Source organism: Agelaius tricolor, unplaced genomic scaffold (genome assembly GCF_023055355.1).
Source record: "Agelaius tricolor isolate 1412-34295 unplaced genomic scaffold, bAgeTri1.0.p SCAF_16, whole genome shotgun sequence".
NCBI lineage: Eukaryota > Metazoa > Chordata > Aves > Passeriformes > Icteridae > Agelaius > Agelaius tricolor.
In genome coordinates, this window is record NW_027269276.1 from 9,397,172 (window position 1) to 9,420,022 (window position 22,851).

General features: G+C 40.9%; 1 protein-coding gene across 4 annotated transcripts in view; it reads right to left on the bottom strand.

Annotated features, from left to right (window-relative positions):
* The window catches only part of ADAMTSL3 (ADAMTS like 3), a 170,481-nt gene extending 149,024 nt beyond the window's left edge, over window positions 1-21,457 (bottom strand). For 3 of the 4 annotated variants that reach the window (XR_011681472.1, XR_011681471.1, XM_071441394.1), the window contains exons 1-2: window positions 20,738-21,457; window positions 19,443-19,534 (exon numbers count right to left, since the gene is read on the bottom strand). Coding sequence is in view for 2 of the 4 variants with exons in the window: in XM_071441394.1 (XP_071297495.1) it covers window positions 19,443-19,523 (81 nt within the window). In the remaining 2 variants the exon portion in view is untranslated. Of the gene's footprint in view, window positions 1-19,442; window positions 19,538-20,737 lie in introns of all 4 variants that reach the window. The other variant, XM_071441395.1, reaches the window with a different exon arrangement.
* Between the last annotated feature and the right edge of the window lie 1,394 nt (window positions 21,458-22,851).

A 22,851-nucleotide genomic window follows, 5' to 3' on the forward strand; every position in this document is an offset into this window, starting at 1 on the left:
CACAACCCTGCTTGTCTGTGATCCCAGTTACAGGTCCAGTTACAAACTGGAGGAGACTGGAAGCATAATCCTTGAGGAACTGCAGATTTCTTTATAAAAGGCAAGGAAGAAGAATAGTTTAAGGCTATGTAGGATTGCTGTCAGAAGCAGCTGGATCATAAAGCTCAACAAATCAACACATGCACTGAATGAAGATTCACATTGCTTAAGGAGCAAAGGAAAGAACAAAATGAAATGAGAAAGGACAGAGGGTCATTCCTTTAATGGGTGGAAGAAGCCTCCACCATGAAGGGCCAAGACCCCTTATGCACTAACACTGACCTCAGGATTACTCAGTAACACCACAAAATACGGATGAATAGAGGCCTCATAGGAAGAACAAGAAGCTGTAGGAGGCTAATCCTTTCCTAGAGAGATAAAGAGCACCCAATTGGCTTGCAAGACCAAGATCACCCTTTTCTAATAAATTACTTCTTCCTCCTTGCCTCTCCCAGTATCCAGACTGGATAACTACTCTAATAATGCTAACAAAATGTTAAAAAATAAGGTGTGAATGCTCCCAGGTAGCTAAAAGTTGCAGTTTAACAAAAACTCTCCTAAAAAATAACATAAAGCAAAAATTCAGGTGAAACTTCACAGCACCATTTTGTTAACAATTCTGCACAGACCTTGTGAAATGCCTCTTTGTTTTCACCTGGCCACAGACACATGCCCACAGTGGTGTGACAGCAGGATTCAGGATTTAAGGAAAAATACCTTCCACTACATATGGCCAACTTTTTTCATGCAGGCCTCAACATCCCAAGGAAGATAATACAAGTGGTAGCAATTTGTGAGCAAAATGGGACCTAGGACACTGTGGGGCACAGCAAAAGAGTGTTTGCCACCATCAGATAAACAAGATAAGGGTGAGGGAATGCAAGACTTCACACAATACTTAGCTCCCACACAGTATATTATAAAGAACTAAAAAATACACTTAATTCTTATATATTCCAGTATTATTGTACTAGTCATCAAGACATAGTGTGTGACTCAAAGTTGTCAATATCCTCATTTACAATGGCCACTCTCAGGAGAGTCTGGGACTTCTGACTCAGATTTTCCCAATTCTTTTTAATTTAAATTATAACCTTAATGTTATTAATGTTATGTTATGTTAGTATGATTATTTATATTTAATTTCCTTTTGAGTTTTTTCTTTAATAGTGATATAATTTGAACTGACACAGTAACATGCTTTTCATATACTTCAGTTGAAATTGTGCCTGAGGGCAGTGAAATTCTCATCCATAAGCTGTGTGAAGAAAAAAACTCTGGCACTCAGAAGCCAAACACCTGCTAGAGCTGGTGGCAGATCCAGATTTTTAAGAGAATTCCTGTTGCATAATGAAAACACAAAGAAGGGAAATGTGTGGGGTGATGGAATGGTATTAAAACCACGGCACTTAGGGGGAAAAAAAAAGACTCCTAAGCCACTATATGCTTCAGAGCTAAATGCTGAAGATTCTGGCATTAAAGCTGTTCATGGGTGCAATTAAAACCAGAGACTTTTGTCATGTGAGGAAACCTGGACAGTGACTCTGTCACATATTGCAGGGCACTGCCATGCCTTTCACTGCTCGTGACAGAGTTTTCTCCCTGCCTTCAGTCTGTACATCTGCTTCTGATTCAGGTGGCAGGGACAAATTGGCAAGTATTCAGCCCCCAGAAAAGGCTGCCCTAGCATTAGTAATCTTTCTTCATTGCATGCTGTTTATACAATGCTGTCATCAGCAACAGTGTAGTGTTTATCATGAACTAAACAGGTAGATGAAATGGATGGAACTGCTCTGCTACTGTAAATGACTACAAATTCTCATAATAGAAACTGACCTGGAAACAGGCAAACTCTCAGCCACCAAGAATTGTAATAATTTCTCAGCATGAAAATACACCTTTTGCACAACTCTAAGATCAAATAACCCAAAAATCAAGTAGGAGAAGCCAAAGGGCATGCAACTAATCAACTTGGACAGATCAGGGAGAGAGAAAGCTTCTAATAATCAATATCTGCCATCAAAAAGCTTCTCAATGACTGAACAGTCCCGTGGGTGCCAGAGGAGAGCTTGGGCTAACACTGCTCCTCATGCACCTTTCTCAGCAGAGCACCAGGAGCACCTGCTACCATCTTGTCATCATTTCTTTAAACTGGGGCTGCAGAGGGGGTGTATCCCAAAATTCTACTTACAAAGACAGACCACCCTGAATAGGAATGTAAATATTCAAAGTGGTTCTCCTCCCTGTCACCTCTAGCTGATGAATCCTCTCTCACCTGGAAGAAACCAGACTGCAGAGAAATGCCCCAGCCAGATGTTCACTCCCAGGCTCACTTAGGATTTCCAACAGCTCAGCACACAAATGCATTTAACATATGGTGAGGAAAATGTTATTTTTCCACTGCTAGTTTTCCACTATTTCTGATAATTTTAGAGATATTAACCCAGTTCTTTGTCTACTCTTCTTTCTCCATTGCAATGAGACCCTTTGCAGGGTTTATGGACTGAGCAGCCTTGCACATTGAGTTGGTCAGGCACATTTTCACAATAAGGAAGCAGTTAAATGGTCACGGTTCTGCTGTAGGAATGTTGGTTTAAGGCTATTAATAAGGCACATGAGGTGAATGCCTTTCAGCCAAGCGCCCTCCACGTGTGCACACCTGTTTCAGCATGATTTTAAAAAGAAATTCCCAAAAGAAACTGTTCATAGCACGCAGTTTCTAAGTCTGAAGCACATTTCTGCAAATACTCTAAAGGTTTTAAGCTTTTTTGCTTTACTGGTGTCAGGAATTCTGATACACCAACCATGAGGCAAAGCATGCTACTTCATAGTAAACCATTTTTCCCTAATAAATTACTTTTGTGTTACCATTTGTCTGCCACTTTGACATTATTGACAGTGGCTTCCAGCATCATCATTCCCACCTGATGTGCTACTGCTGAAATCGTTTCCCAGACTGAGGCCCACTGCTCAAACACTGCAACTCACTTCTCCAAGCACTCTAATTTAGCTACACTTAAATCTCAGCTTAACTATTCCTTCAGTCCAGTGATGCCAGTCTTGATATTTATGATCCATCCATTTTTCAGCTTCCTCTCACTTTTTGCAAGGGAGAAAGGGTGGTTCCTCAAGTATATTTCATCTTTCTCTCTTGCCAGTGAAAGCATCTCAAGCAGAGCAAAGTTTTAACTGTGTGTTGTACTGAGCCAGACACACTATGCAGCATTAGAAATTAAATGATAACTAGAAAAAGGTTCAATAGCAGAACAAAAACCAAATAATGCAACTGAGTAAGAGGACAAACCATTAGTCTGAAGATTGTTCCCTTCCTGGTCACAACTCATTTACCAGCACTAACTGACAGCATTTCACGTGTATGCTCACTAATAAGCCACTACTTAGATTACTCTGCTTCAGCAGCAAACCCCAGAGCAATTAGGAGCTCACATGACAGGCACTGCAGGCATCTGTTCACTGACAACTGTTAAGACTAATGGTCATTAGTTTAATGACTCATTTTTATTCTTCTCTACAATGAGTACAGTAATGCTGGAGGACTGATACAGTGTAGGGGAAAGGGCTCTTACTGAGGTGAGAAAAGATAAACACAGGCCCTGCTGCTGGAAAGAATGAAATAAATCCTCTGAATGAAGCAGAATTGCTGAAATGTTAAAAGACACAGCCGAGCAAGTCAGCCATAAAATGAAAATAGAAACTGCTAATTCAGAACAGGGTGCCTGCTCTAATCAGGGTAGTTTCAACACTACAACTTTATCACCCGTCTTCCATGTCCAGCAAGGAAATTTTGTTAAGCGATTTTAAAATGATCCAGCTGATTACAGCAAGACATTCAATGAACAAATAAAGGATAAAAAATGGACAGCACTTAGGAACACCTGTAATTCAAAGGCAAGCCATTGCCTAGAGTTTTAGAATTTAAAAATGCATGATGGCCTATTAAATGCTCTGCATTTTCTTTAAATATTTTAAGCACCAAGTGTCTTCCTTGTGACTGATCCCATTATAGAGTAATTTTAGCCTCCTAATAGTCACTATTTCAAATGCAACAAGTAGCAAGTAGAAGTGAGTGAAAGAGTTATCCCAGAAGGAGCACAGAAAGATGGGCCCTGTGATTGTATTCCTGCTCACTCATCTTGTATTCTCATTCTAGCAGCTGAGTGAATTCCTCCTCTCAGTGTGCATTGCTCTGGGAACTTGGCCCCCACGTCCACAGACAGGGTTTGCCAATACATACCACCTGCGTTCGGAGGGAACGGAAGACCTTCCTGTGGAGGAATATCTTCCCATCCTGTGTGGGTGTACAGGAGCAGATGTGGATGCACAATGGATGGTTCCCAGGACAGATGAACTGAGACAGGTCATAAGTCATGCACCGCTTTCCAATTATGATTGTCTTTCTACAGGAAATTTAACAGAATAATTTTACTCCGGAATATCGCTCTGGAGTTTATGATGGCATAGCAGATGGACAGTAGGATAAAAGGTCATTTCCTTCTCTTTACCAGCAGTTTGAAGAAGGTAACTGGAGGAAGTGATAATTTTTCAGCAGGTACCAAGTTACTGGCATTTCACTGAACCTACCAGCAGCTGAACTGAGAGATCCACAGCTGGATACAAAGCACAGACTATAGTTAAGCTACTGAAAAACCCTCCTGATTGAACAGTAAAGGCTGTGGAGGGACTGACTCTTATTGCTGCTGCTGGTACAATAAAATCTCTCAACACATTTACCTTGCATGCAAAATGAGCAATCAGCTCTAAGAGCCATGGACATCCTTTAAAGGCCACTCATTTGGCCTCTCCTGCTCCAGCCAAGTGGAAAACACCACTATTTTGCTCAGAAGTAGGATGACTACTAAGGAAAAGCTTTTCAAAGCATCCTTTATTTACTGAATTCTAAAAGAGTACACGTCATCTTGGGTTTTCCCCTTGACCTTGTCTTTTGAAAAACTGTCATGCCTCTTGTAGGACATGGGATACTCTGCTCAGTACTTTTAAAGCAGCAAGGGCCAGGGCAAATGTGAAGTCCCCAATACATGCCTCACATCTAACCAGTGGTACAAGATCATCTACTCTTGTATACTTAGCAGCTGCTCTTTTACCACTACCATTTGCACTTAAGGTTAGACAGAATTCTTGACAGAATAGTTTAATTTTAAAGATTTACAGAGGGGCACTATTCCTACAGAATATTTTTCAACTATTCCTGAGCACTTTTGGAAGGATCTGTGGCAATAACCTCCCCTGAATTTTCTTATCCACAGTCAGCTCTTAGTTTGCCAGTACAAGCTAATGTGAGCTCGGAGGCCAACCCTAACAGCTCAGTATCTAAAGCTTTAGCATGGTTCCAGATTCTCATATGTTTGTCTTTAGCATTCTAAGGCTTTTCAAAATACAGACAGAATCCAAGAACAATGGACTGTGCAAAGGGAGGGAAATAAATTCATCTGCCCTTTTATTTAATTGCAGAAGGTTCCTTTTGCCCTATACATCTATAACTTCTCAGACTAAAGACAACCACAACACCAGAAACTACTGAAGCTGGAACCTTCACAATCTGGTGAACTTGCAGTGGTGTGAAATACTGTGATCTTCCTGATTCAGTTGATCTATTCTTATCCTGCATAATTATACATTTCTTCACATTCTTTTCTTCGCTGCTTTGCAAATTGAAAGCAATAAGAGTCTCCCTGTTAAGCCATGCTGGAGTTATCTGTGGCAGTATTCCTATTTTCATTTGCACATTTTACAGTCCTGGTTTCCTCTGCACCCTACACAGAGTAAAATGGTATTATAAGAAGCCTAAACAGCAACCATTTTAAATAACAAGATCCAAATATAAATCTTAACCTGTGAATTTGTCTTGCAAGATCGGCTGCACTTGGAATTATCAGTCCAGAACATCTCTATTTCAGAGCCCAGTTCTTTTGGCCAAGATAGATGTTCTTTTATCGTGATTATAGTGAAAAAAGCCAACTTGCTGGCCTGACTCAGGCTGTAATTATTCTGTGTCTTTATACAACCTTTTTATAGTTCCTGGTGGAAAGGCTGAAGGAAATCCTACACATTGCACAAGGTCTAGAATTTTTTGCCCTCTTGCAGAAAACCATTCAAAAATGACTGAATGAGACTTATCCCTTCCTTATATGATTTTTCATTCTTTGAGTTAAGATAATGCATCCAGTGTTTTCTCACATTTTGTGTATTCCAGCTTTACTAACAAAGGTACTGACTGCAAATTGTATTGTTCTATAAAAAATACAACCATTTTTTTTTAAAAACCCTTATTACCTACTTATATAAAACCCTCAAAGAAGCAGCTACACACTTTAAAAGTAAGTGGGACAATAATTAAATCTCCAGTACAAAGGTTCTAGGCCAAGAAGATTTAATATGGTCCCTAAATCTCAAAATAGTCCAAAACTCTTCATTTCTGCCATTTACAAACACAGAGTCATTCCAAATTAACTAAAAATCATAAGAATCCAAACCAATACCTATTCTAAATCAGTGTGTTCTGTACTAATACTTCCTGGGAGGCTGGGGGCCAAAGACATGTAGGAAAGGGAGGGTCTCCCTCACAGTTCTTTGCAAGGTGTAAAAATTACATCTTAAAAAAATCAAGTAATGTAACAGGAAACCTTGTGCTTAAATCCTCAAGTCTACTGTGAGTGGACAAACAGAAAATCAGGGCACCCCACTTAAATAAATAATCCACCTATTGCTACTAATTATATTTTTCTCTTCTCATGTAGATGAAAAACAGCCAATTTGTACTATTTTGGGAATAATATTCAAGGAACAGAGGAAGTTATGTACAGCACGTTTTAAACAAAGTCAAAATACAGAAATCAAATTCAACTTCAGTTGAGGAAAGTTTTAAAGAAATTAAAGTTAATAGAATAAACCCTCCTCTGTAAATCTCTTCTTATAATTTCCTTCAGTTAAAGATAACAACATACTGGATTTAAGTCCATACATAACATATCAAATGCTTTTTTTTTACAGAGGATCTATTCATAGCAGCTTGTATTTGCAACATATGCAGCAAATTATATTATTAAACACTTAATCCCAATAAAGTTTAAATTTCACCCCTAACAATAAAGCTTGTACAGTTCTTGCTCTACTTGAAATCAGATTCTAGAAATAAACAATAAAAGTCATAGGTAGGTATCATGACAATTAATAATTGAACATTTGAGACATATTTGAAATATAGTTGGTTATGTGAAAACGTTCTGAAAAAATATTAAGACTAATCATTGAATTTTTTGCAGTTGACAAATAAAAAATATAGAGCAAACATTACCAAGCTGTAGAAAATACCAGCTAGGTGAGAGCCTTGCAACTCAGCTTGCATGCCTCTGAAAACCAGGAGCCCTCATGTGCCCTTCAGAGCAGGCAGGACTGAGCCCACTGAGAGCCCTCAGCAGCCCCAGGGCCTTGGGGAAGGGCTGAGTACATCACCAACCCTCCCAAAATCCAGAGGGAAGAATCCCTTCTGACAGCCCCCAGAAACTGCACTGCTGGGGCAGCTCTCCAAAAAGAGCAGCAGACACAGGTGAGCTACACCAGCACCTTAAAAGCTGAACATAGAAAGCATCAATGAAGAGAACTGGACAAATTTCAACACAAATACCTGCACAGAGTAATGAGTTGCTGAAAGCAAGATCCATTAGAATCAAGTATGTCCCCAGAAATCCAAATTTTATTCCTACTCAGGTGCTCCATACATTATTTCTGACCTATCTGGTGTTAATTATGCAGCTCTGAACAGGATTTTTTTTTTTGTCCTAAGCTCTTTATTAAAAGAGTCAATTCCAACACAAAATCGTGCAAGCAGGCCTCTATTTTACAGAGCCTGTCATGCCACTGCGAGTCCCAGAACAGGTATTCAGCCTAGCAAAATGCTTCACCCTTCAACATGAAGCACCATTCCTCATTGTTCTCACCCCATATTCTTATTCAGCTGTGCAAAAAGCTCTGCTTGTGTCTAATTTCTCAACTAAACTAATGCTGGGGTAAATAATTGTTTTATGCAGCAGCACTGTAACTTATATGTAGGGAGGAGTCCATCAGGAACCTGCAGCTTTCTAACACTTAATTCAAACTAAAATTCAGCTAAAGACAATCTCAGTTTGCCTGAGACTTTGTTAGTGCAATCACACATGCAGGTATTTCCATATAGCATACACACAGGAACAAAATTTAAAATTTCAGCAGTGAATTGAGACACTGCACACCTGAAGCAGAGTTGAATTTTTCCAGGGATGTTAAATGCTCCTCATGAAAAAATGTGCTAACTTTTCTCTGCAGGCAAAGGAACAGACTTGGTGCTTTAGATTTCACCTAAAGGTGCAGATGTAATTTCTCAGAATACAGATGTCTAACTCTTCCAAACCCATCTATCCCAGCCACTGAAAAAAGAATTGGGTCCTTCACTACAGGAACAGGTTAATGGAACTGGACTGTGTCCTATCAGCTGGGGAATCCCATTATTGAAGTCAGTAAATTGCTTTGGTAACATGGAATAAATTCATGAAGGTGTTCAGAGCAGCCTGATTTTGGGAAGAGCTGAGGAAGAACTAGCAGGTGCAAGGATGTTGCACTTAAAAAAACTTTTTCTCAGGAGACTGGATAGAGTTGATGACATGGGAAACTGGGGTTGCCAACTTTCTACATAGTATATAACTCTGGGAAAATTAATTGGATTATGAAGGTCAAAGAGAGAGGCCAGCCCATTATTGAAAGATAATCTAATTGAATTTTGCCAATTTTATCTGAATGATCGCTCTCCAGATGAAGAGCTAGTGTCACTTTTTCATTGCTGCTAGTCTTTTTTCTTCACTTCCAGGCTCACTTCTTTCACAGACCCATCTGGAACTAAGAAATCACATCAGTGGAAATTTCCCACAACCAAAGGGTTGGTTTTGTGCAGCCAGCTAAGCTTTCTCCACACTTAGTGCAGCTTTTCTTGAGAGAAGATCACCCAAACTCAGCATCCTTACTCTCAGAGTAAGGCATTCTTCAACAGAAAAAGACAATGTTGAGTGGTAACAGTGGAACCTAAAGGTTGGCTTTGGCTATTCTGACCCAGACATGCACATTACTAGTTAATGTTTGCATTATTCATTCACATTTTGTGCCAGAGGAATCTTACTCCATGAGTTAAATTTTATTCAAAGCTCAAGTCTACATTCAAAATAAGACTGGGCTAATATGGAAGCAAAGACTTATAAAAATTGAAAACTCCCTTTGAAACACATGCTTTCCAGTAAGTGCAGCTAGCAAAATGCAAAATACTGTCAACATTCCTACACCATGATGTCAATTTTCATCTGCACAGACAAAATGCTGCTACATGTAGAAATCAGCTCTGTCTTCCTCACTGGTGGTGTACTCGTGTCTCCCTCTTTTCACTCTCAGAACTGCACCGTGCAGTGAAGACTGCAACCCCTTAAAAGAATCAGAGATACCTCCTGAAGATAATAATTCTGGCAAAAAGCCACATTAATTTTTTTTTAAATTAGTTTCCACATTCAGCTTCAGTTCTCCTGAAAAACAATGCACATGCTCTAAGGAGCAGTTTTGATGTTTGCCTCTACAGCAGTTCAGAGGAACTTCTGCCAACAGGGAAGGACTCCAACACCTGATAAATGGTCTTCAGTGACACAAAACAAAAAAGTGACTTGTAAAAAAATGGAAATCACTTCAACTCCTCCAAGGAATATTCAACAGGAAAATTAGCTTTATTATTTCTTCTTTTTTTTCCCAAAGTGACAAATATGGCCATTTTTCAAGAAAACAGCTGCAGGCAACACTTTAAATGCCATCTGTCCTCAGCAGTTATATGACAAAGAGATGGACTGATTGACACCACACAACAGGAAATATGACAGCCAAGTACTAGAATTCAGCCTCAGCCTGCTTCCTATGGGCAGGTCTCCCTCCAGAAAACCTCCCACTGGTGCTGCACTGTTGAAGTAGAAAGCCTGAATTTTACAAAATAAGGTCTCACTTAATGGCACAGCAACCTCATGAAGGATCTTTTTCAGAACTGAAATCTTGTAGAGCCTGGGGTACAAGAGCCCTCATGCTACCACTGATTTAAAGTGAGCTCTTGGCAGACAAGGAATGATGAGACAGTACAGGGCAAGAGGGTCAGGCCTTTCCCTCAGTATTCTCAAAGACTGTTTCCTTAACATTTGAAATAGTAAAAAGAAAGTTTATAATTCCTACATTTCCCCCACTTCTAAATAGTGGCATCTATGTGACACATTACAGATGGCTCACAGAGGTCTAAATTCAGCAATAAAAATAAGCAATTATAAACAAATGCATCATTGATGTCTGCTAAGGTCATAATTCAAGTAAGTTCAAAAGATCAGAACAAAACCCACATGTTTTGTTATCCCAACTAAGGCCCTTCTCAAGATGGTTATCTACAGGAAGAAATTTTCTCCAAGAAAAGCTTAGTGTTCCAAGAACATCTCTGGTTCCCTTGGAGAAACCATGCAAGTTGGGGGTTTTTTAATTAAAGTTAAATTATTAATTTTTATTTATGAGTTAGACAAAAATTTCCCTTTTATTGTCACACTGCATAAGGGAAAAGCTTTAAAAGGTTGGGTGTTAAGAACAGGTGATGCTAACAGGATATTGGAAAGGCCCCTGAGACTTAGAAAATTAAGTAAAATGTACTTGCCCACTGATCTAATTGCTTACTAATTTTCAAATCTATTCCCACCAGATAACTAATGGCATTTTAAGCCCAGCTCCTGGCATTAAAAGTACATTTATAGTTCCCTCCTAGCAGAAGATACACAGCTGCATGGTAAAACCCCACATGTTAAGACAGCATTCTGGAGGTTTTCCTTATAGTTTTAACCAACCTATTGTGTTCCAAATTTAACTGGAAGAGGAAGGAAAAGGAAATGGGAAAAGCATTTGGGTGTGCAGTTTCAGACTGAGGGGAAGGCAAGTGCTCTCTCATGCAGGGAAAATGAATGGAATATTTGTGTTTTACAGAAGGACGGATCACATAATGGAAGTGGAACTTAAGCTAAGCCATCAGAAGCTGTTTCTTCATCTTCCTCAAGAAAATGCTAGTGTTTGCTTAAAAACAAGAAGCTAGTCCAGCAATTAAGCCTGAATTTCCTCAAATACTTGAAAAATCATTCTAAATTCTAACATTTGCAAATATATCAGAAACATCCAAAAATGTTTGCATTAAAAAAGTTAATAACAATATAAAAATAAAAAAATATTCCCAGCAGACACAAAGAAGTTCAGAATATAGGCACCCATTTAGGTTTAGAGCAAGTTCTCATGTCCAGGACAATCTTCCTGATACTCCTGGAGTTTGGAGCATTTATTTCTTTGTTAATTTCTAAATGATTTATAAGTGACATAAATCTAGAACTGGTTCTAGTTCAATGATACTCAAGTATTGCCCTGAGGAACACCAAAATCACCTAAGAACAGCTGAACTGATTCAGACCAAGGAACCATCCAGTCAAGAATGCTGCAAGACTTTCCTGGACCCACCTTCCCAGCCTGCTGGGGTTCATCTGTACATTACTGGGAAGTGGATATTCCCAGCACTCATCCTGACATCCATGTAATCTTCTACTCAAAAAGCATGGGAAGGAGTGCCAAATACCATTACCATGACATGGAAGAAACCCACGTTTCATTGTTTTCAGGCTCCCACCTGGCAGTTTTATTTAAAGGCCCTCAGTTCTTACACTGAAAGAAAGAAGTTACCAGCTGATTCCTGCCTAACTTTCCACCCCACTCATAAAGGATTTGAGCTGCAGACAGTGCACCAGCACAGGCAAAGCAGGAATTCCTACTGTGAAAGGATGATTCCCTTTGTCTTACACCTTCCTGCCATATCATTTCCTAACATCCAATTAGCACTGTTAACTGCTGTTCTATGAAAAGACCTATGTGAGAATCACCAGCCCAGAGGAAACATGTAATCTGTTAGTGACATAAAGCACCTTACATTCATATAAATAAACTTATAAAATCAGGAGACAAAACCAGAGCCTGTTCAAGCAGTCTTATCAGTTAGTGGCTTTAGCAAAATCCCTACATAGCATACAGCACACACAGCCCATCTCTCCAGGAACAGATCTATTCTCTGTCCTGCTTTCAACAGAAGTGCCACGAGATCAGCTGAAAGAATCCATAATATGCCACATGTACCTGCCAGTTTACAGCTAGGATATTGCCTAGCAAGCAGACAATACTCAAGACACTACTGTGCTATTGGGTTTTTCAGCCAGCATCCATGTTACTCAACCAGGGAATGGTTTTAAAGTATTTGAAGACTCAAGAAAACAAAAAACCAAATGAGTAATGTGACCTTGAAAACATCTAATAAGAGAAGACTCTCAGGAGAGGAAGACAAATTACATATTAGCATATTTCTTTTGTTATACATCCACAGAGAGCACTGAACTTGTTCAGCCTTCTGCTTCTACACCACAAGAAGCTGCAGTAGTCAGAAAGAAAAGAAAATGTCCAGCTGAAGAGGCAAATCTGAATTTATCAGAACCAGTACCTGTCCCTTCACATTTCTCCATCCCAATAGACAGCCTGGAACAGCCACATATATAAGCAGGGAAATTGCAACAAAAACAGGGGGTTTGGGGTTAAGTTAATTTCTTGCTGAATCAGCCAGCTGGGAATAAAGCCAGTTCCTGCAATCCTCTCAGAGCTTCAGCAAGGTACATGCCAGGAAACACTTATTGCCAGAGACTGAGGAAACACAATCCCTCACTCTTCACATTCTGCAGCAGTGCAGGTGTGTCCATGTCACCTTACTTCATTGGTTCTACAAGACAGGAGATCAGGCCACTAAAACTCTCCTCTATGCCTGGATTTACCGTGCAGTGAGCCCCCATTGGTCCTTTCACAAATACACACTGTAAATGTTGCCCTGTTTTGCCTGCATGCACTAACAGGAGACTACATCCTATAAATTTTAAGCAGCTTCAATTTTTTTGGCAAAGCACCTGATGACAGAAAAAATACCAGTACATAAACCCAGAAATACATGCTTCTACATATAAACAAACATTCCACTTATTTAATGCTACAAATCAGTCTCATTAAGCAGCTGGGACTTCCCACCAGGACACCAAAGACAACCATTAGCATACAGCAGCAATCTAGTAACTGCAATCATAAATGCAGTTTGAATATTGCTCCATAATTTTGTTGAGCTAACTTGCATTCACTGTGTTTCTAGTGCATCCAGAAGCATGACAAACTGACAATTCTTGGAAACCACATTTCTCAAAACAGTCTGAAAATATTGTTCTCATTTTCCCTCCATAATGATGTCAAATCTAATAAATACAAAATTAGAAACAGAAATAACATTGTTGCTAAACACTTTATGTAATATGCTCTCTGGAAGGGATTTATTAGGCCAAGTTCTCAAAAACTGCCCTGTCTTTATAAACATGTGACACTTGTACTTGCATTTCTCAAATATTATCAAATATGCACTTGAGTACTAGAATTCACACACCAGAAACCTATTATTTCAAAATATTTTTTAGGGTGAAAATTTTGCTTTTATCAGCTAAATATGATTTAAAATACTAAGCCAGACTTTTTAGAAGTCCCTAAGGCATCTAATGCCTGGCTCCCATTAGGTTAATTGAAATTTACCTTGTTTTGAAAAATCCAGCTAAGCATTTAACAATGCAATTGAGCACTTAACAATGTTTGTATTTAACATCTTGGGTCTTACTGAAAGACACCAAAACAAAGACTCCACAAACTCTTTTGAAAATACTGCTCTATCTGCATTAATTTAGCACTCTTGTATGGCTGTCATCAACCAAAAAGGAGTTCACAGAACCATCCTTCCTCCTACAAGTTGAAGTGAGGGAATTTTGAAAACTGACCCTTAAAAGCAAGGGCACTTGACAGTCTATAGTCTTCAGCTGATACCAAGTTCTCCCCTTACAGGAAAGGAAGTTACGTGCATGACTTCAAAACCTCAAGGAGTTATTGTCTATCACTGACAATAGAGTGAGGGCATGGAGCACATCAGAGCTGCAGGGCTGTACAGTTCCCACATGGGTCTCAGGGTTCTCTCTGGAGCTGCCAGGGTTGTATCCATGTCCCTTATGGAATGTTGTGCTCACTATCAAACTGTACTTCAAAAACAAACCCATTTTTTCACCATGCACAAACTGTCCCTGTTTTGCAGAGATTTTGCCTAATAAGAATGACACTGGAATTGTTCATGTGTGATCCTGTTGGACTGTGCACAGCCACAGAATTACCATCAGTATTGGTAACTGTATAAAGCTGTACTGACACATGGATTTGACTAAAGCACAACATTTGCACAATATGATATAAGTTACACCTGAGATTTCTTGCATAGACTTACAATGCCAACAGCTATACATGCATGATTGTGAATCTGCTTCCACTACCACTGAATTCACTCTACTACTTGATTGCAAGCCACATTGGAGCTCCTGGGGATTCAGGAAAGCATGGAGAAATGTTTAAAGAAAATCTTTAGGCACAAAAGCTGAACATAAGGACAAATATATGAACCTACAGGTTATAGAAGTAGTAACAGCAAACAAAAAGGATTCAGATTTTAAAATGTATGTTCTCGCAAAGCAAAATGCATTATATTGGATGGTTAAATCTTGAATTCTGGATGAAGAGTAAGAGCTTTAATATCAGAACAATCAATCATGTACATTACAATCTGTGATGCAAAGGCAGGAATGGAATTTGGTGCACTGTGCAAAACTGCCACCTCAGTGCTGTTTATGCCCCAATTTGGTAAGGCATATGAGGGATGCAGCTGCACCAAGCAGACCCAAATGAGTAATTATCAGTGACTAAGCATTCAAGTGTATTCTAATCCAAAGATCATCCTAGAGCCATTCCTTCATTTCTTGACTACTCTTTCAAGAGAAATTAGAAGCCACTGGCAGTTGTTAGGAGTTATTCTTATCCTTGAGGCTTCTCAAATATACCAGACTCTTGGATATCTGGTTTTGGAAACAAAAACATGCAGCTCTACACACAACTGATCTGAGAATTTCTGTCCAACTTTCAGTGTAACGTCATGAGAAATTATCATCATAATGAATAACTTAGATAGTAAAGGGGTGCATTCCTTGATGAGATCTGTACTCTTGGTCCTCTCCCATAGCTGACTTTAATTTTTTATGACACATTTTAAAAAGTAAGTATTCATACATAGTTTGTGCCTCAAGTCACAAGAAACATCAACTTTTCAGGCAATTCCACTATTGGATTGTAAACTAGGGGTAACAGCAGTTCAGATTCTATGAGCACTGGCTGAGCAATCGTTATCAGTCAAATTTAAAGCACGTTCAGAAACTTAAGCATAAATTTTCTGGTAATGCAGTCACTGAGTTGCAACTTTGTCAATAGCAATGAATATTTTAAGTCAGAATACTTGTACAGAGTCTCAGATATGTTATTTGTCTTTAGAAGCAGCAAATCAATCTTCACACTAAGAATAAAACCACAGGCCTTTGGGGGCTGATGGCAAAACTCCAGATGGGTGCAGAATTGCCACCTGCCCACAGAAACAGAAAACTGCTTCAGGTTTAACTCAGGATTTGCCAATCTCTCCTGATATTTCTGATCAGAGTTACTGGAGACTTAAGAATGTTGTATGGCATGTAGCTCATAATCTATTTTCTGGACATCAGTGTGCAATATATTCAGTGACTGTAAAACAATAATCCAAAGGTTTTCCATGAAGATGGTCTCCAAGTCCACTATGTCATATAATGGACATCAGATTTTTGGCCTTGCAAAGCTCAGCCTTAAAGACATTTACTATGTTGGTAGTTTTTGGCAGATTGGTTATGGCAGAATCATTTTGAAGACAATAATGTTTTCAGTATGTATATCCTTCATTTCCAAAATATCACAGATAGTTAGAAAAGACCATAATGCAGGCAGGGATTGCAGGAACATAAATCATGGAAGCAACCAACAGTTTATTGAATGAATTTACGACCTATGAAACTTTCCCTTTCATAGAAACCAAGACTTAATGCTTCTTAAATACCCAGACATGGTGTCTTTGCTGTTACTCCCTCTGCACACATTACCAACCCCATGGTCTTTGGAGGCAAAATGCACTGACTTGTAGAGGGTTTAATTTAGACCATAGGAACCTAAGAAAATATCAGCTTATTCCTGATTTGAAAACAACATACCAGAGAATAAATCTAAAATGAATCCATGTGTAAAATTCTTGATATATATTTGCCCATACAAATCTGATAGCCATCGTTTCTTCCTGCCAGTAATCCATTAGTGAGACTATAAAGATATTTCATAACAAATATAAAGCATCTAGTTGAATGGTGTAATAAAATATCATCACAAGGTTAGGAAAGACTTGGTTACCAGGCTGAACATCCTGCCCTTCCAATTACCAATATGAAGCAATGTGTACTAAAGAGATCACTTCAAAACAGCAGAACTGGGCTTGGACACTTGAATTGTTAGCTTCTCCTAAAATCTGTAGAATTAATAGCTCTCCTGCTACAATGTGAGGAAAATTAGGAGGTTTTTGAACAATATTTAGCAATAAATCCAATGCTAGGGATGTTAACATTCCCAAATACACATAATCAATAGAACATAGTAACTTCTTTGGATAGAGCCATCATTTAAATCTCTAGAAACAATGAGTTGCTCCATGTTGCTGCTACTATTTGATATACAAGTATCTTGTTTGTTTTCAAGAACAACATACATATGTAATCTGCTTGTATTACCACTGGCTTTAGATTAATGCAGTTCCATTAATTTCATTTATATTGGCACATACAAGAAAAGGTCAGCTCTGTACTTGCAAAAGAACATGGCCAAGCCTTACCCACAAGGGATCTCTTCCTGAGTGATTTATGTCACTGCTCCTGGTCACAGAGCAGATTTAACAATCAGCCAGCTCAACAATGCTCAGGGGTAAAATATTCCCTGGGTTATCCTAGGAAATCTAATTTACCTACTAGTACAGCAACTAATTTGCCATTTACGAAATAATTTTGTCAAATTTGAGACACAGCACATCTGCAAGAGCAGAGATAATTTTGGAGCCCAGCTAAACACCTCACTGCTTATTACCATGCTGTGAAGAATCAGAAAGGACTCCTACAACCAAAGTTAAGTTCCATTGCTTCTCAGGAACAGCTACCTCTTTTTCACAACTTCTCATGTTAAAGTTTTCTTTGCATTACATTCATACCACATTTCCACCACATTCTTTTTAAATGGTCATTTTCTTTATTCTGTACCTGCCTCAAGCAGGATGAAATTAATCAATTGCACATAAGTGATATGACACAGACTTGTGACCTTGCCCAGCATCCAATTGTTTCTAATTGATTAGCTCTAGACATAAGCACTTTAATAGCCAAAAACAACAGAAGTGGAAGTTATGGTACAATATTAGGGTAAAATGACTGTGTGTGGTCCATTTAGTATGGCCCCAAGCAACCAATTAAAGAATTAATGGTTATTGGATACCAAAAATGTTATGTTAAATAATATAAAATATCTTTAATGTGCCTAAAATTGTGATAAAACACCTAAAACTTAGGAGCAAAAAAGCCTCCTACAAGATTGGGGTTAAGTGCTAATAACTCAAATATGCCAAACAGATTACAGTATTTTAAAGGACAATCAAGACCATAAAATTTGACCTGGATTGAAGTGTTCATAAAGCTACTCACAATAGCCAATTGATTACTACAATGTGTTTGGGTTGTTTTTATTATAAAGAGACAAGTGAAGCTATGCCAAATCATTTGTGGAGAAGAGGAAACTATGCCACTACTGGTTCCAGCTCTGCAATAAGAAAAATATGAAAGAAAAAATACAAGAAAAATACTTTAAAAAATGGTTCCTTCATAACCAAAAGGCAGAAAATCAAAATTAACATGTCCCTTCTCTGAGCTTCTATTCTTATCTTGAACAGAACTATTAACAGAACTCCCTGCACTGTTTCCCGAGTGTTTTATGGGGCTGGTTATTACAGCATCACTCAACTGCTTGCTCACAAAAACACAAGCTGAACAGGCCCAGCAAATCTGTAACATTTTTGTCCTTGCATAAGAAACATGCAGGCAAAAAGCAGATCCCACTGTGGCCCTATCTGCTCAGACATGTGTTGAATACATTGTGTTTCACTGCACAATTAACACAGATGTAAATTTTTACTTTAATGGCAAGTTCCTTATTCAAGTAACCAGTGCACTGGTTAGCTGCAACCGTACCCACAGACAGGAGGTGTTCCTCACCTGCCAAATCACTCACAGCTCTCATCAGTGCTACTGAGGATGCAGGGGAGCCCCATTCCCACTACCTTGAACCTCAACATCCACCATCAACTGATCACAGCTTACTCAGCTGTCTACTACAGGCTCCTCAGTGTCTTCATATTCCTTTTCCCTGCTGTATTGTTCTTCAATTCAAAATTCTTCAGGATGTATGTTTATATACTGCCCAGCACATCAGGCTCCACTTCTCAGCATTGCAATAATACAAACAGTACACAACAACACTTAATATATTTAAAGAATTTAATTTTTTGTTGAAGACTACTACAGTACTTCAAAAAAAAGGTTCTTGACTATTCTTAAAAAAAAATCTCAGTTTATTTAGTCATCTTTTTCTAAGGATTTATTGGATTTATGTGTACTTAAGACTGAAGAATCCTTGAAACATGTTGTGCTGTGGGAACTATCAGTATAGGGAATGACATCCTCTAACACATCTCTGCAGCATACAGCACACAATATTTCTTGGAATACTCACCTCTTGGAACTGATTAGGCTCATGTGTCAGGCAATAGATCAGCTGGCAGCTATGGTTTTTCCTCCATGGTTCCTGTACTCATTGAACACTTGGAGCAAAGACCTTTTTGGGCCACCTTCCCCACCTTCCCATTTCCAAATGCTTTAGATATTTCTACCAAGGTATTTCTATAACCCTTGTCACTTACAGCACCTTAACATTTGTCAGGTGCTTAAACTCCTGGGGGTAAAGAACAGCTGTGCTGCCCAGAAAGACCCATGGCATTACACATCTGGCAAGATCTCCCTTTGGTCACCCTTTGGTAAAATCAGCTACAGTGTATTAAGCAGGAGAGAGAATATTCATTTCCCACATGAATGTCTTGGAAAGTTTGGTGAAAGGAAAATGTACTCATTGGGAGACTTTTAATTACAGAGCAGCTCCTTCAGCAGTTTTCTGGTTTAAAACAGTAATGCAAAGTGTGCAGCAAGATTCCCTGATACAGGACCAGAAATGACAACAGCAACAAGTTCATTACCTACCTGTAGGTGAGCATAGAGAGCAAAAGCAAGCCAAGTGATCTCCCAGGACAGCCCAGCGGCTTTAGGGCTGGCCATCCTCATGCCTTGGGGCTCTGCTGAGAGAAATTGTTTCAAGTTACAAACAAAATCAAGTGGGCTCCGCCAGAATTTCAATGACTAAAGCAAACTGGGCCGGCCACTGGAAGCAGCGCAATGCAAACACCGCAGCGCTGCGCTGGCCAGAGCGGCAGGAGCAGCGCATGCCATGAGCGCAGCCTGCAGGGTGAGCAGCTCCGATTAGGGCACGGAAAAGCACCACAGCGAGGGGCCGGGGAAGCTGGCAACAGCGGACAGGCTCGGGCATCTCCTGAATGTAGGAGAATTGATCAAATTGGGAATCCCTCCCACCTTGAGCTCTCGAATGTAAAATCCAAGGAGCATAGAACTCCTGATGTACTTTCCAGCACTTCCACCATTCAAAGATGAAAGCCCAGCCCTGGGATTTCAGCAGTCATTTGCACTGCCTTTGGAAGCTCAGAGACTAAACAATCAGGGCTTAATAGTAGTTCAGGGAAAAAATCCATCCATTTAGTGATCATCACAATTACAAGGCCAGCATGGGCTTGTCACTTTAAAATTGCCCAAAACCCATCATGTAATAATATTAATAATTCTGTTGATTTCTTGTGCCAGTGCACTTATTACCTTAGACTATACACTAGCAGAGTGATCTCAAAGCAGTGCAAGTTTTATGCACCCCAATACACACACACACACACACCATCAGCCCTCCTTCCCCTCAGGCATCACCCCACAGGTTTGCCAAGTCACACAGTGAATACAAACATCTCCTTCAAATAAAGTACTCCTTTCTAAAAAGGCAGGCATCCCAAAGGAAAACCATCTACAAAAACAGCTCTTGCACCTGTTCAACCAAACATAATTAAGATTCCTTACAGAAAGAGGCGTTTATTCCCTCCCTCCAAAAGCATCGTAAAGTTCCCCTTCCTCCCAAAGTCATTAGCGTTCCTGGATGCTTTTGTCGTTCAAAAGTATCAACTATGACAATAATAGAAGACTTGTTATTTTTCCCCCTTGTGCAGGCATTGCCGAGAGCCCCAAGCGGCCGAGCACACCAGGCTCCGCTGTTATTTCCCAGGTGCCGGTGCTGCGCTCCCGGAGCGCCCGCTCCGCCGTGCCCTCACGGAGATCCTGCAGAGCGACCCTCGCCCCGCACCGCGGCCGCCCCGCTCCCCTTGCCGAGAGACCCCGCCCGGGGCAGAGGCTCGGGGCTGCCCTGCCCCGGGCTCACCCACCTGGTGCGGCGCTCCGAGGAGCCGGGAGGGCGGCGGGGAGCGGGCCGGGCACGGCCGGCGCACGGGAGAGCCTCGCCTGTCACGGCACCGGGGATGCAGCATCCTGCCCCGCCGGCGGCGGCCCCTCCCTCACGCCAGGCTCCAGCCCACCGCCGCGCCTCAGCCAAGGTCCTACAGGCTGCTGGCAGCGGGCCGCCCCCGCCCGCCCGCCCGCCGCAGCCCGGCCCTGGCCGGAGGCGCCTCCACCTGCGGCGCGGGGCCCGGCCCGGCCCGGCTCCCGCTCCGCGGCTCGCTCGGCACCCCCCGCGCAGCCTCTGCCTCCCCGGCCAGCGAGAGCGGGCGGGCGGCCAAGCGAGCCCGGTCCCCCCCGGAGGCACTGGCGACGCTCCGATGGCGGGGGCCGAGACCCCGGCAGCCCGGGACCAAGTGGTTCGTCTTCCCCCGAGGGGCAAAAGCTACCGTGAAGTCAGCCCCCGAATCTGATGCAAAGCAGCTTCCAAAACCGCAACCATCCTGTGTCTCATCTGCAAGTAACTCTCGCTATACAGCTACAAATCTGCTCGCACACCGAGTAGGTCTTTAATCATGCTGCCCTCTACAATAATTTTAGGTTTCCTACTGTAAATCTGGCGAATATGTCTCGTACAACAGCTTTGCTCTCGTTCTCCCTCTGAGCTTCGAGCTTCTAAACAGGAACGCCAAAATCCTCTACCTTTGCGCTACGGCTTCCACTGATATTCCAAGCTTTCGTCGAGTCCGCTAAGAGCAGCACGTAGAGAAAGGGCTCTGATCCCTGCCACTGAAGTTAAAAATATGCTCCAGTGAACTAAACATAACCGATGAAGAGTTTGTTCAAATATGTTGCACTGGAAACTTTTCCAATCTGTTTAGGTTTCTCACCAGCACGGGAAGGCGCCTCCTCTATCGTTAGGAACAGAGTGCCCTCTGCTGAAACCAGCCCGCAGAGCCCGGGGCCGGCAGCGGAGCCGCACGCCCGGCCCGGAGCAGCGCGAAGGATCGCGGGGACCCCGCGGAGACACCAGCGCTGCCCGGGCTGCCTCCTCCGAGCCGCTGGAACCCACAGGCTGCGCTGGTTCAGGTCTGTCTCAGCCCGGACACCTGAGGCAAGCTGTTCTTCCCAGTCTGTACATGATGACAATAGGCTGTCTAACCAGGCAAGAGTGCTGCTAAGGACCTTGCTATTTTTCTAGCACCGCTCAGCTGAAAGTGTATCAGCTTCCCGGAAAGCCTGGCTTTCCATCCATTTTCCATTTCAGTTGCCACACTTACTTAAACAGTCCTTTCACTATGACATCAGTCATAACCCTGAAATTATCTTCCAAAATTATATACCCATGCAGGTAGCATATACTTCAGACTTGATCATAGGTGATTTTAAAGGCAGAATTTGGCCGTTAGATCATCTAATGTAGAAAGGACATTTTACTTTGTCAAAACCCTGGAGATGAAGCTGACCCTCAAGACTTACCATCTTCTTAGGAATGTACCCACCTGGCACCATCCTTACTTAGAATATCTATTCTCTTATAATTAATACATAGAAGTGTTATAAATATTCGTTCATCTGCAATAAATTTAAGTGTAGAAAAATCGTGTAGTACAAAGCAGCCTAGATTAGCTCACATCAGATTCAGCAACTCAAGCCAGATTGCTGTTTACACACATGCCTAATCCCTCATGTGATCCTGATCCCAGGTTAGAGATACTATGTCTGAATTTTTACAGCACATAAGAAAACAGAGGTAAGCACCCACAAGCATGCCCCCCAGGGAGATTTCAGAAAGCAGCATTACAGTAAACAACACAAGTACCTTGTGGTACCTACCTTGGAAAGTGAAGATCAGGAAGGTCCTACCCCAGATGCTGAAACTACTTGGGTGTTGTTAATTCCATTCTCCCCCATAATCCATAGGTCTGGTTACATTGCATTGAAATCATCCTTTTTGCAAGGAAGATGAGCACCCAGAAAATAACAGTATTTGAAGCATAAAAATAGCTTTAGCCTACTACTAGAAAATACACAGGGGTTTAGAAAGCACTTTCCTATGTGAAAACAGGGCATTTTCCTATGTGAATATCATTCTCATTGAATG